Source organism: Mesoplodon bidens, assembly GCF_964165515.1.
Source record: "Mesoplodon bidens genome assembly, chromosome: 1".
Taxonomy (NCBI): Eukaryota; Metazoa; Chordata; class Mammalia; order Artiodactyla; family Ziphiidae; genus Mesoplodon; species Mesoplodon bidens.
In genome coordinates, this window is record NC_138176.1 from 139,975,613 (window position 1) to 139,989,803 (window position 14,191).

The window sequence follows — 14,191 nt, forward strand, 5'->3', positions numbered from 1 at the left end:
AGTATCAGTCCTACTCAAAGGTAATTCATGTACAACTGTTTTCACATGAAAACAAAAAAATGACTATGGCACAAAATTTGAAAGAAATTTCACCAGACCAAGTTACGCTCCCAGAATCCCAAGAGTCCTTAATTCTGCCATAGCAGAACGCTGGCAGAGAAGTCTGAGAAGCACTGCTGTGAGCCTGGGTGCCATGAAAGTGTTTTAATCAGTTTTTTAGATAAACTTCCCTACGCGAGTGTGTGGCCTGTATTTAGAGCGGCCTTTCATGAAGACTACTGGAAGTGGCTGAGGTGGGAAATGATTAGGGTCTTAAGGTATACTGTGGCAGCAAAAGTGGAGGGAAGACATCCTGAGTACAACGGGATTGCAGGACATCCACATTCAACTCACACAAATTCAACTCAGTTGCTTGGCAAAATGAAGAGGGAGAGAGAAGAAAAGTCAATTGTCCCAGTAACTGCCCTCAAGGCCTCTACTTAATGAGTGGGAGCTGGGCAACAGGAATCTGACAGTCACTGGGTCGGCTCAGTTGCCACGTGGATCTCACAACCTTGTATGAGTCAAGTATTTAAAGAAATGTATTCTTTATAAAACACAGTCCCTAAACATAAGCCAGCTGCTGCAACTGGTGCTCACCTGAAGAGCCAGCGACCTGTCCCAATGCTAGAGGAAAGAACTGCTGTGCTGGAGACAATCTCTGATGAGGGGCACCTTCTGAAAGTATTTCCAGTGATATTTTTAATACAGGTGATTTTCACTTTACCTGTGGAATTTAGAACTAACCTCTACACAAAATGTGATTGTACTGGGAGGAAAACAAGATTGCTTTCAGGTGCTGAGAAGGAAGCTCAACATTTCATGTCCTTTTGTCCAAGTCTCAAAAATTCTCCTTGAGCTACGAAAATTAGCCCAAGCAGGGTCAGGTAACTAGTTGTGGCCAAGCTGGGGATAATTCACATCTTCTAATTCCCAATCCAAAGCCCCTTCCTCCATTCTAGCTTATTTCTGATGGGAGCAAGTGTCCATGTATCTTCACACTCCATCAGGGGTAAAAAGCAGCAGCATTTCCCACCCAAGGTTGTTAATAAGCAAGCACACAAAGTTAGAGAACTTTAATATTAAATAAAAAGATACTAAAACTGGTAAAATCTAAAACAACCTACCAACTTCTTTTTTTTCTTTTTTGGAGAAAAGATGGTTCAGAAAAGATACATAACGCCTATATTATTTCTATTAAGTACACCTCTTTCCTCTTGTCACTAAAGATTCACAAAAGTATTTTATTATTAGCTAAGCTCCAGGTGGCCAATCAGTGAGCAATGCTCTCGGGTATAAAAATTTTTAATAAGCACTATGCACAGATATGTACTAATAAATGCATTCTGATGACAACGAAAATGAAGAACTAAATCAGTAATGGCTTTTGGGGTGCGGGTGGGGGACTGAGGGACTGCTGAGTTTGGGCTTTGCGATGGCGAGACTGGAGCACGTTTAAAATGCTGAGATTCGATTTGCTTAGTACCCTGGAAGGTTACAGAAGCCAGAGTGTAAAGAGGGGGTCAGCTTACAAGTCAGGGAGGATCTATACATGAGCTCAAGCATACAGAGTATAAGTCATTTTAAAAGACAAATACGGGCTTCCCTGGTGGCGCAGTGGTTGAGAGTCCGCCTGCCGATGCAGGGGACACTGGTTCGTGCCCCGGTCCGGGAAGATCCCACATGCCGCGGAGCGGCTGGGCCCGTGAGCCATGGCCGCTGAGCCTGCGCGTCCGGAACCTGTGCTCCGCAACGGGAGAGGCCTCAACAGTGAGAGGCCCGCATACAGCAAAAAAAAAAAAAAAAAAGACAAATACAAAATGCAATTTTAAGTAAAAAAGGTCATTAGAAATGAGTTTTATCTCAAAATAACTTGACAGACAAAATCTACCATAAAATGAAGTCTACTTTTGACGCTATAAAAAGTAGTATTTTCAACTGGGATTACAGACACCAATTTACACTTCTGCATACCAACTGATCGTCATTTAGCTATGTGAGATGGCACAAGTACACGTCTCATTCGTTAAAACAAACATATTCACATTTGAGGCCAAATTATTAAAACACAAAGATCCGAAACGAGTTTTCCACAGCTAGGAAAAAACCAAAAGCCAGGTTGTGGGTCAGCTTCATACCACGTGCCTGTCTAACTTGTCAGAAGTAGGAATTTCTTGGTCTATAAAATGGATGGTAATAGTGCTTGCCTCCTAAGGACACTGTAAGGATCAAACTAACCCGTGCCGCAAGGTGCCCAGCACGGTGCCCGGCACACGGCAGGCACCACCTGAGCGGCGGCTCCGCGGCACTCTGCTTCACTTGCATGGCGAGCAGGGTGGCCTGTGCTCTCCACCCAGGGCAGGGCCCGAGGCGGGCAGCCGCAAGCTTTGGAGTTCTCTGCCCCCCAGCCCAAACCAAACCCCAAGCACCCAGGAAGCTCCTGAGCATTAATCCAGCCGCTGCACATCAGAGTCACCTGGGCAGTGCGAATAATTGCCAGGGCCCAGGCCCCAATCCAGACCAACTAAATAAAAATAGGAGTGGGGTTGTCAAAGGCTTCTCAAGCAGTCCAGGTGACTCTACAGTGCAACCAGAGAGGAGAGCTCCGTCCCCACCCTCGCCTCGATCCCCAGCCCGCCGCAGCCAATCCATATCCACGTCACAATCTCAGCATGGGCCAGAGGAGAGTTCAACTCATTCACTGCAAGCCCTGCAGCGTGAAGAAAAGATCAAGATCCAGGCTTTTCAAGGTCGAAAAGCTAGGTGAAAACTAAATGAAGCAAAGTAGCAGTGAGGAAGGTGTTAATATCATTCTCCTCATCAATAAATATTTGCTATTTATAAGACACAAAGCCAAAAAGGGGAGCATGGAAAGGGGAAAACTGACAAGGAATGGGAGCAGGTCATCACAGGTGACTCGGCGCTTTCACAGAACACAAGATCTGAAGTTAAAACCAACCAAGCACACCACCGCTGCTGGCTTTTTCCTCCTAACTCTCACAGGACCTGTAGAAGCGGCTGGGAGAGAAGCCACCCGCCCAAGACAGGCGGCATGCCACCTAGCACCCGTCATCCACTGCACAGCCTGTGCCTGCTGGTGGTGCCATCTCAACGGAGTCGGCCACTTCAGGACAACCAGTCTGGCTGCTCTCCCACCGTGACAAGGTACACAGGGGCCTAGATTCATTCTCTTCACCCCACCCTACCCACGGAAGAACACAGATCCGTCCACTCCATTGCTCAGAGTAAAAATCACCCTCTCATCTCACTAATGTCAGAAGAGGCCAGATTTAGGGTAAAGAGTGCAGCTCTGGCCTCGGAAAGCCCTGGGTTAGAGTCCCTGCTCTGCGGCGTCCTAGCTGAGGGCCCTGCCTATAACCCAACCTCACTAGACCAGAACAGCAGGCCCCTCCTCACAAGGGCTTGTGAGGGCTCCTGAGACGGTGCATGCCAAGCACTCAGCACAGCGCTGACCCATACTGTGCACTAATGAAGGTTTATTATTTTAATCCCTATTATTATTCAACATAGAAGAGACTAAGACAGACTGAACCCAGAAGATCAAAAAGTAAAGACGGGGCAGAAGGGATGACAAGAGGAAAACTCTTGTTTAAAACTCTCACTTCAATCGCCAGTTGCCTGGACTTGAATGTGCAACACTCCTTCTCAGCTTCCTGTTTAATTAAGAACAAGTAATCTGCGGTCTAATAATTTTGGGAATGGAGTCTGTAGAAAGAGATCTTAAAGGGGAAAAAGACTTAAACTCACCCTCAACTACAGGAAAAGGAAAGAATCATTTCAAAGATGTGAGCTACATTAGTAGCTCTACTGAAAGGTAAGCTTTCTGGCTTTTCTGCAATGTTGTTAGGTATCTCCTACATATAAAAATTATGTGTTTAAAAAGTTCTTAATACAAATGTCTGTTTAAAATAAAATCTAAGACTAAAAATGACTATTTCATTAGTGAGTAAAGAAAAAGTATGGAAATACTCAACAATCAGTTGCCCAGCGAGAATCCATTTTTAAATGCCCACTGTCATTGTGAGATGGCAGAAATGAGGGGAAGAAGAGCAGTGGGAAAGGAGGAATTCATCCTAGACCTCATCCTGTTGGAACCCATTCCAAGAAGAAAAGAACCAACTGCAAAACAAAGATAACAGTGACAAAATATGGAATTCCAATATACCTGCCAGGTTACCATAAGGATTAAATGAAAAGCACAGATAAAACAGTGAGTATTATTTCATAGGCAGTGGTGGGAACCTAAACCCCGGAGTCAAAATGCCTGGGTTAGAATCTCAGTTCACCACCTATCAGCTGTGTGACCTTGAGAAGGTTAGCTAACCTTTCTGTATCTCAGCTTCCTCATCTGTAAAATGGGGATAACAGTACCTACATAACGTACTTCAGAGCGCTGTGGTGAGGATTACATGAGTTAACACAGGCACGGCAGCTAGAGCAGCCCAAGGATAATCACTGTGTATAAACATGTGTCAGTCCCTCCCCTCCCCATCCCACTTTGTTCCTCTTCTCTCCCCACACCCCACCTCCTCTAACTTCTCTCTCTCCCCTCACCTCCTTTCCACTCATAAACCCTCCCTGGTGCCTCTTTTCAGCCCTTCTCACGTGGCTCCTGACCATCCCTCCACCTCGCCCCCCTTCGCTCTGACCTATCCAACTCCCATGCTATTGCCAGGCTGTTCCCTCTGCTTGGAAAGCACCCTCCCACCTCACCCCTCAGGCACACACACCTATCTTTTTCTTCACGTAATAAAACTTCAAAAGCTAAACCCACATGACAATAGCTAACCCTTCCCTGAAGTCTAATTTTAATGACTCCCTATTTGTTCCCAAAGCACCCTGGGCATCCAAATAACCTTGCCCTGTCCCATACTTCAACTGTCCAGGACCTCTCTGCATCCACCACTAAGCCTGCTGGAAGGAAGCTCCTTAAACACGAGGACCAGGCTCAGTCATGCTGTTACAGCAGCACCCAGCAGCAAGAAAAAAGGTTTGGTGAGTGACTAAGTGAGGGAACGCTTCACTTGCTTCTTTTCTTTCTTATAACCTGTTTTCCTCCCAAGGGTCTCCTTTTTAAAGCCTATTGAAGGAATTGTCATTACACAGTAATCATTAGAAAAGGGCCAGCATTTCTCTAAATACTTTGTGTTCTATCTAATTTAATGCTCAGGATCACTTTTTTTTTTTTTTACGGTACGCGGGCCTCTCACTGTTGCGGCCTCTCCCGTTGCGGAGCACAGGCTCCAGACGCCAGGATCACTTTTGATCTTGCCTCCTACTTCTTTCTCTCTGCCCAGTCCCCAACTCCACTCCTAGCACACCAGCCTCTTTGCTGTTCCTCAAATACAGCCTTGCTCCCCTCCTCAGTCTCTGAGTTTGTGTCCCCTCTCCCTGGAATGCCCCCTCACCTCCATGAGGGTTGTCTGACAACCCTCTTAGTGAGGCCTTCCCTGACCCAGCCTTGTACAATTACAGCGTCCCTGCTCTTGCTCCTCTCCCACCTGCACACACAGGGGCACCTGTGCACTGCCCTTCCCTGCTTCAGTTTTCTCAAATGAACTGCTCACCATCTGACATAATACATGATTTATTTGCTTATTATCTGCATCTTCCCCCACACTGGAAGGGGAACTTCATGACAGATGAAGAAGACGGCCTGGTACGTAGTAGGTGTTCAATAAACACTGTTGACTAAACAACTCCATACCATACAGGAGATATTCTTTATGCATGAGGAATCTGAAGCTTATACAGAGTAGTTGAGTAATTTATCTACGGTCACACAACTAACAGAGGCAGAACCCAGAACCAGGGCCCACACTTAATTACTATGCTTTCCTGCCTCTCAACCTGACCCAGATAACAATTAAAAGAAATCGTGGTACCCAAGGAGCAAATCCTAGCATTGTATGCCTTTGGCCCACAGAGGAGCAAGAAAAGCCAGCCACCAGAAAATCTTTCAAGGGAACAAGTCATCTAATTCAAGCCCATTCTATGTGGTAAAGTATTAATTACCAGATTTATAATTTATACAGCACTGATAGTTTTTCTTTGGATTTAACAGTTCAGTAAAAAGACAGAGAGATTATTACACCTTTTTATACTGTACTATCCCCATGAACAGCAAAATGACAAATCATCAACTAACACAGAGGAGGCCTAAGATGATATATATTAAAAGCCAAAAATTGTGGTGGGGGACTTCCCTGGCGGTCCAGGGGTTGAGACTTCACCTTCCAATGCAGGGGGTGCAGGTTCGATCCCTGGTTGGGGAGCTAAGATCCCACATGCCTCTGTGGCCAAAAAAACAAAACATAAAACAGAAGCAATACTGTAACAAATTCCATAAAGACTTTAAAAAAAAATGGTCCACATCAAAAAAATCTTTAAAAAAAAACTGTGGTGGGAGGTAGAGAAGTACAGGCTGCAAGGGGATACGAGGGAACTTTAGGGGGTAATGAAACCATTCTATATATTAATTATAGTAGTGGTTACACACACACGTATTTATCAAATGGGTACAATTTTATAGAATGTAAATTATACTCAATAAAGTCAATTAAAAAGCAATTAGGACTATTAGATATAATTTTGGCTAAACAAAATAAATATTCTACCAATATTATTTCCATACGTAATATTCTCAAGAATTTTGGGGAGGGGGCGGGGGGACAAAGATGGAATCAGGCAAAGATAGCAGTAAGAGCTCCATAGAGTGCGATCGGTGGGGGGACTGATACGTGCCTCAGAATCCTGCCTGACCACTGGCAAAGGCAGCTCCCACTGATACTGCCTGTGTCCCCCTTTAGCCTTTTGGGTCACCTCGAGCCAGGACTCTTGGACTCTGAACAGAGTCCAACCAGGGTAGAAAGGCAGATCACTGCTCTTCTCCACAAGGGCCTCAGCCAAGTACCAACCCATGACGGGCCTGGATGTTGGATTTGTCTGAATTCTTAGTTGCGAGCATCAGAAACCAACTAGCTATTTGAACAGCGATTTTTTTTTTTAAAAGGTTATTGGGTAGTTCACAGAATCTCTAGGAAAACCAGAGGACCAAGCACATCAGCTGTACAACCAAAACAATGCCTAAGGGCATACTGCAGAGTGCACCACTGACACAGCCCGGACCTGCCTGGACTGTAGCTCCCACGGCCTCTAGAAACAGCAGTCACCACTGTCTATCCTCTCTAATGGACCCCAGGCACTTCCAATTTCTTCCCATGTTTTGCCTTCAGCTTCAGATTCACACCCTGGTGTGGGTGTATCTGGGCAGCTCTGCCTTTGATGGTAAGAATTCCCCAATCAGAGGAAGAGCCTGGGCCCCGAAGACTGGCAAAGGCCATCACGGACACAGAAGGATGACACACCATCTCTGCAAGTACTACTGATACAGCCAGCAAGTAATGAAAGGTTTTCAAAAAATATTCACACGGAAAAAAATCCTCAAAGATGGAACTAAAAAAAATCATACCCAGAGGTAATGTTATTTGGGGAGGGTGGGGATTTTTTTTCTGCATTATTTAGTGTTTTACTCAATATATTAATTAGTAGTTTCAAAAACTACAAGCCTACCTTCCTAGATTGAAAATAACTCATTAACGGCATCTTCTGATTAAAAGAAAAACAATTAAAATCTAAAGTAGCAGATACTTCGTCTACTAGAATACTGAACATGATAGAAAAAAGATCCTTAGATCTGAAAGTCATGCAACGATTACTAAAATATATGATTCTATTTAAAATGTATTTCAATACTTTTTCTATTTAAAACATAAGCCACAAATTATAGCCTCTTTTATAGCCACAAATATTTTTAAATGTACATTCTGCTTAAAAGAATAACTCTCAAGAGGTACTTCTCCAAACTTGATTCTCAGAATAAGAAAAAAGAATAAGCTGTGAAGAGCTATTAACTCTAATTTAAGCTCACCACCTATGAAGAGATGTTAGCATTAATGTCAGAGGCTCAGAAACTTCACCTCCAACTAACAGAGTTCACTTTCTAAAGAAAGAAAGCCTTTAGTGAGCCTCAATGTATTGTTAACATTAAGAAATAAGCCCTTTGGACCAGAATCTGGTCATAAAACAAGAAGAAGGGAAAAACAGACACATCCAGGCAGTCCAAGCCCTGCCCAAGCCTTCCCCACCTCGGCGGCCTGTTACACACCAGGTCAGAAGCAGACGCGCTGTGTACTGTCACGCACGCTCTCGGCCCCTCAGCATATCACCAGCACTCCGCTCCCTCCCCGAGAACTGCTCCATGCCACAGTCATTCTTCAAAACTGGTATCTGCATGTATTTAAACATATATATTACTTAAATTGGTTTGCACAGGACAACTTTGTCAAAAAAGGGCATAGAATGAATAAGCGGAAGTTTGTATGCCCGGAAGAAAAATCTAAAGACAATGAAAGACACCTCGGAAGCATGCAGGATAGCAGGGGGAAACATTAAAATTTTCCAGATAATTCACTAACTGCTCAAGAGTTGACCATTTAAGTTCAATTCATTACATATTTGAGGTCCTAACGAGGCATTCTGCTGGACCATAAAGTGGTTACTAAGTAAGACACAGTCCCAGATCTCAGGGGGCTTATCATCTAATTGGGGAGGGGACAAATAAGTGAACAAGCAGCTACTATTAAATAAGATAAAACTGAGAATAGAAGTAAACAGTCTTTGGAGATTCAATGGAAGGAGAGCCTTGAGAGAGGGAACAAGGAACACAGAACTTCCACAGAAGTAGCACTGAAGGCAGTGGGGAGGGAGCAGTACTGGGGGAATTCAAAACTGAGCTTAAACTACAGAACAGGTTCAACCCCAGCTTCTGAGGAGTCTATTTCAGTAAGCAACTAGGAGCCTCTGAGGTTTTGGGGTAGGGGGATCATAAGGACAAAGATATTCAACTGGTGATGGAGAGGATAAAAAGGAGGCTGAGCCTGGCAGAAGGATTACTGGTTATTACAATATAAGAAAGAATGGATCAGACCTAGGGCAATGGCAATAGGTATGGAAAAGAAAGGACAGGCATGGGAAGAGATACAGCCTCTCTCTCGCTACTGACCAGGGAAAGAGAGGATGAGAAATGTCTAAGCTTCCAGCTTGGGTTATTAAATGAACTGCAGTTTCATTAACCAAATGAATAAAATTAATTGGTCTTGTTTTCCTCTTTATTTTGGCTACTAGGAAGCTCAGAGCCAAATATATGGCCCATTTCTAACATATGGCAAGCATTTATGTGTAGCCTGTAAATCTATATTTTCTTTCTCTCGACAGAATTTTATCTATATTTAGTAAGTCACCTCTATTTTAGAATGAAACAGAAAATAAATCAACAGATAAAAAAAACTGAGTCCAACCCAGAGACAATTGGACAAAGTAGCTGATTCAGGGAAATAACTGCAGGCTACCAAACCAGGGCATTCTCCTCACCCTTCTTCCACCCTAGCAAAGTCCACATCCCACAACAGAAGCTGAAAATGCCAGACTTTCACTTTCTCCACCTCCCTCACAACTAGCAGTGGCATGAGGTCAATTCTACCCAGTGAGACTAAAGGGGAAGTCACCAAGGTGAGAAAAAGACTCCACTCTGTTAAGAGGGAACTGTAAGGAAGTATGTTCCTTCCCTCCTTTTCTTACATAGGCATGATGTCTGGTGCTGCAGCAACCATATTGCAAACATTAGGCAATGAGCCTGAGGCTCTTGATAAACCAAATACTAAGAAGAGAAGAAAAAAGTATACAGAGCCTAGATTCTTAAGACATCATTAGGACTCTGCACCAGCCTTAGAACCATCTATCGCTAAACTTCTTGCTAACAATAATAAGTTCTACTACTTAAGCCATTTTTGATTGAGTACTGTTATTTGCCAGAGGCATCCTAACTGATACAACAAAAGTCATCATGAGGTCAGTTTCTGAAACCATGATTTTTACACTGCTGATTAAGCAAGATTGTTATTATCGAGATGAGAAAAATGCAAGCATATATTATTGTCAGGAAGCAAGCAATAAGCTAATAAGACCTTCTGGGAGCAGTTAAAGATGAAAAGAGAAAAGGATATGATGATAAATAACATTTGAAAAAAATGTGATCAAGTGTTAATAGGGGTAATTCTTGCAGGCAAGAACTGAGGAAGAAAAGAGTACAAATACAGAAATCCTCTGAAGTGGAGAAAATGAGGGGCTTTCTTTCCTGGCAACGTTATTGATAAGATAACCTGAAAATCCTTACCAGTACAGATCCTCCTCCACTTACCCTGAGTAAGACCACTGCAAACTGAAAATATCCTAGGTCAAAAATGCATTTAATATGCCTAACCTACAGATAACCGCTTAGCCTACCCTATTTTAAACATGATCAGAACTCTTATTACCTTAGCATATACTTGGGTAAAATCATCTCACTCAAAGCCTATTTTATAATAAAATGTTGAATATCTCAGGTAATTTATTGAAAACTGTATTGAAAGTGAAAAACAGGAGGGTTGTCTGGGTACAAGATGGTAATAAGCGTATTGTGTCTGACTGGGAGCTGCTGTGTCTGACTAGATGCCGCTTGCTGCCCAGCATCACGAGAGTTATCATATGTCACCAGTCTGGGAAAAGATCAAAATCCAAAATTCGAGGTACAGCTTTTATCAAATGCATATTGCTTTAGCATCATTGGAAAGTCGAACCATCATTAAGTTGGAACCATCTGTTTAAAACAGTCAAAAAATTTTGTTCATAAGAAAACACAGAACCTCCCCCAAAGGCCAAAAATCAAAGAGGAACCTAAAAACCAGAGCAGAAAGTATAAGGTGATTATGTACAGGAACCCAGGGTTTGGGGGCTGGGGGAGTGGGAGTGTCATGTGTGTGTGTATAGGGCACCTGCCCTTTGGGATGAAATTGAAAAAAAAGAAAAGGGGAAAAAAATGACTAGCCCAATATTTTCTTTAAAAACACCATCTTGTACAGCTCTTGTTTTCAACCTCATACACTTCACCCTTTACAGGAGCAAATTCCAGTGATACATGCACATTAAAACAAACAAACAAACATGACCATGTTACATATCACAAAAGATTTCCTGGGTATTTCACCATAAGCTTAAGTAAAATATAAAATAGATATAAATCTTTTCCTGATAAAATCACACAAGTACTCAAGTTCAGTTTATTTGTAACCATACCAGACAGTTTCCAAATCTTTGGAGTTCTTGGTAAAATTTTTATCATTAGGGTCATCATAATACTCTTCTAGTGACCATGCTACCAACAGTTTCAAAATACCCTATACAACACATAAAAATACACTGTCATCTCTGAGTTAATCATTACAGGTTTTGGAATCATCGCATATAAATGGTAAAGAAATCTGGCAAAGGATGTGATGTTTGGAGAGTCTACAGTCTAAATGGATGGTTTCTAATATTAAAGAACAGAAACGAAAAAACATGGAAACCTCTTAAGGTCCTGCACTGAGTTTACCTTCCTCTAGTCTCATTTGCTTCCCATGCTTCTCTGAAAACTGAAGACATCAAATATTCCCTTCGCTCATCTTCACATTTTCACGCTGGTTTAAAGGAATGGGACCATGGCCACCCTCAATTCCATTAAGCCTCCTCCAACAGTCAATTCATTTCAAGACCATCTTTTTTCCAAAAGTCCCCTTATCCTTTGGCAATCCAAACAGCCCAAGAACTACAAACACATCATTTATACTATCTTCACAAGGTTTACGTGTGTCTCCACTGCATTCCCAGATTTGTCTAAGACGGAACATTTTAACCTAGTGTTTATATACACTGGATGTCACAAATATACACCATCCTAAACGCTGCTTTAGATTGTGTTGCATCTTGAATGTTTTTCCACAACCTATGTACTAGATGGTTCAAAACCAAGCATTTATTCTACAAGTAAGGCCACCAAACGCAGAGGGAAGTAGTCAACTCGGGGATCAAGAACCTAAGTGTGAAAGGACTGCGTCTGGCTTGGTTCTCCCCCAGCCGCTGACACAGGGAGAAGGTCCCAGGGGACTGGAGCACCGCCCTACAACGCGCTCTGGTCCGCGGGGAATAAAGCACGAATTAGCAGAGCTGGGAAGCTCCGAGGGGCGCGCTGCATTCTGGGACTCGTTTCCACAGTTACCCACGTGCACCCAACCCAACCGCGGCCCGGACTACAAGTCCCAGAATGCCGCAGGACTGCTTTTCCCCTTTCCGCGGGACTGCCTTTCCCCTCACACCCGGCGACTGGAGCCAGACCCTAAAGGAAGCCCCTAAAGCGCCTTCTCCGCAAGGCTGGGAGAGGTCGCTTCCCACGGGCGCTGCGCTGGCCCTGTGGTCCGGCCCTCCCGGCAGGGAAGCGGGTCCCGAGGCACCAGCCTCCACACCTGACGACCAGAAATTAGACAACTGCGTCACAGACTGCCAAATCCACGGACCGCCAGGGACCACCCTCCGCCCCACGCTCCTGGCCTCCAGGGCCGACCCCTCCGGCTCCCGCCACGGAAAACCCGCAGCCCGCTCCCCTGCCCCGCCTCCCACTCCCGCAGCCAGAGCCCGCGCCAGCGCTGACCTCGCTTCCCGCCGCTCGGGGGAAACCGCGGCCAGCGCCAACCTCTGGGCACCTCCCCGTCCCCTCCACCTCAGCCCCGCCCCCTCCTTTCCAAGCACCCCAAACCTCAGAGCTCCCCCTCAAGGAGGCAGGCCCTAATCCGGGGGAGGATACAGCTCCCCCGAACACGTAGTCTGACACCTTCCCCCCAGCCCCACGCGGACCGAATCTGGACAAGACAGTTTCACCCCTGCCCCGGCCCCTCCCAACCTCCCTTCCCTCCCAACCAGATCTTCACCCCCACTGCACCTCCTCTACCCTACCTCCATCCCGTCACCCCAAACCCTCTCCACCTTCTTCCTCTCCACTCCCAATTACCCTACCTTCCCAACACCTGCTCCATCCTATTACCCCGACGTCTGCCTCCTCTCACCACTCCCAGTTACCCCTCCACGCTTCCTAAGGCCCTCCCGCCCGCCGGACTCCCCAACTATCCCATCACACCCCAATCCCTCCCACCATTCGCTTTCCCATTACATCAGCCCTCATCTCCTCGCCCGCCCTCCTGCCCCGCACGGCCGCTGCCCCCAATCCCCCACCCCATTGTTTCCCCCCCCCACCCCCGCCATCCAGCCCTTCTTCCCATTGTCCCCGCCCCCGCGCTCCCCTAGCACTCACCCGCCTTTCTCACGGAGCCGCCCGCACCGCTCGGCCCCTAGGAAATCCTCACCCCTGCGCTCCGCTCGCTCGCTCCCTCTCTCCCCCGCCGCCGGTGCCAACCCCCAGCCCTGCTCGCTAGCGCCCGCCGCCGCCTCCACCTCCATTCACCCGGGACACTCTGGTCCCGGCCCTTCATCGCACGTCCCGCCCCCCCTTCCCCCAACACTGAAATGGAGCCAGCCCCCACCCCCCTCACCTCCGCCCTCCCCCGGCAGGCCGGCCCCTTCCCCCCACGCCCGCCCCCGCCCCGCGCCGCCCGCAGCGTCACCGCCCGCCCCGGCCCCGGGAGGGGAAGGGGTGGCTCCCGGGCAGAGGCTCCCGGTGCGTTTTGGGACAGGAGGCGCAGAGCGGGGACTGTGGGAGATCAGCGGAGAGTGTTGGCAACCGCCCGGTCCCGGCCGGCTAGCTCTCTGTTACTCACTGACAGCGGCGGCATCCGAGTGCATTTTCGGGTAGCTCACACCGCGCTCGCCGCCCAGGCTCCCGCGCTCGCCTCGCGGTCCCCCCACCGGCTCGCCGCACCTCGGCTAGGAGCTGAGGACCCGCCGCCAGGCACTCCCGGCCCGCCCACCTCTCCTCCTCCACTGGCTGAACCTTGACTGAGCGACCGCCCCCTCATCTCTCATTTGGCAAAAGGAGTGCGGAGAGCGCCGGTCTGGAGCTGGCAAAGAGGCCCCGCCCCCCGAGGTTCAATGCGATTGGTCCCGACGCCTCGTTCCCTAACGCCCCTGGCGGAGGCCACGTTCTGGGAGAGCAGGTTGGACCCGACCACTGTCACTCAGCCCCGGGGGTCCGAAAGCGCGTGTAGGGGCGAGGATGGGGAATTGGTCCACCTTGACCCTGAAGCCCCGCCCTGGGCGGGCGGGA

At 46.7% G+C, this 14,191-nt stretch overlaps 1 protein-coding gene across 6 annotated transcripts in view; it reads right to left on the reverse strand.

The window, feature by feature from the left end:
- The window catches only part of DCUN1D4 (defective in cullin neddylation 1 domain containing 4), a gene marked incomplete at its 5' end in the record, with an annotated part of 69,857 nt that extends 55,978 nt beyond the window's left edge, over positions 1-13,879 (reverse strand). For 5 of the 6 annotated variants that reach the window (XM_081229735.1, XM_081229734.1, XM_081229731.1 and 2 more), the window contains one exon: positions 13,746-13,879. In XM_081229735.1, coding sequence (XP_081085861.1) covers positions 13,746-13,770 — 25 coding nt within the window. Of the gene's footprint in view, positions 1-13,334; positions 13,429-13,745 lie in introns of those variants that run through there. The other variant, XM_081229736.1, reaches the window with a different exon arrangement.
- Positions 13,880-14,191: the final 312 nt, after the last annotated feature.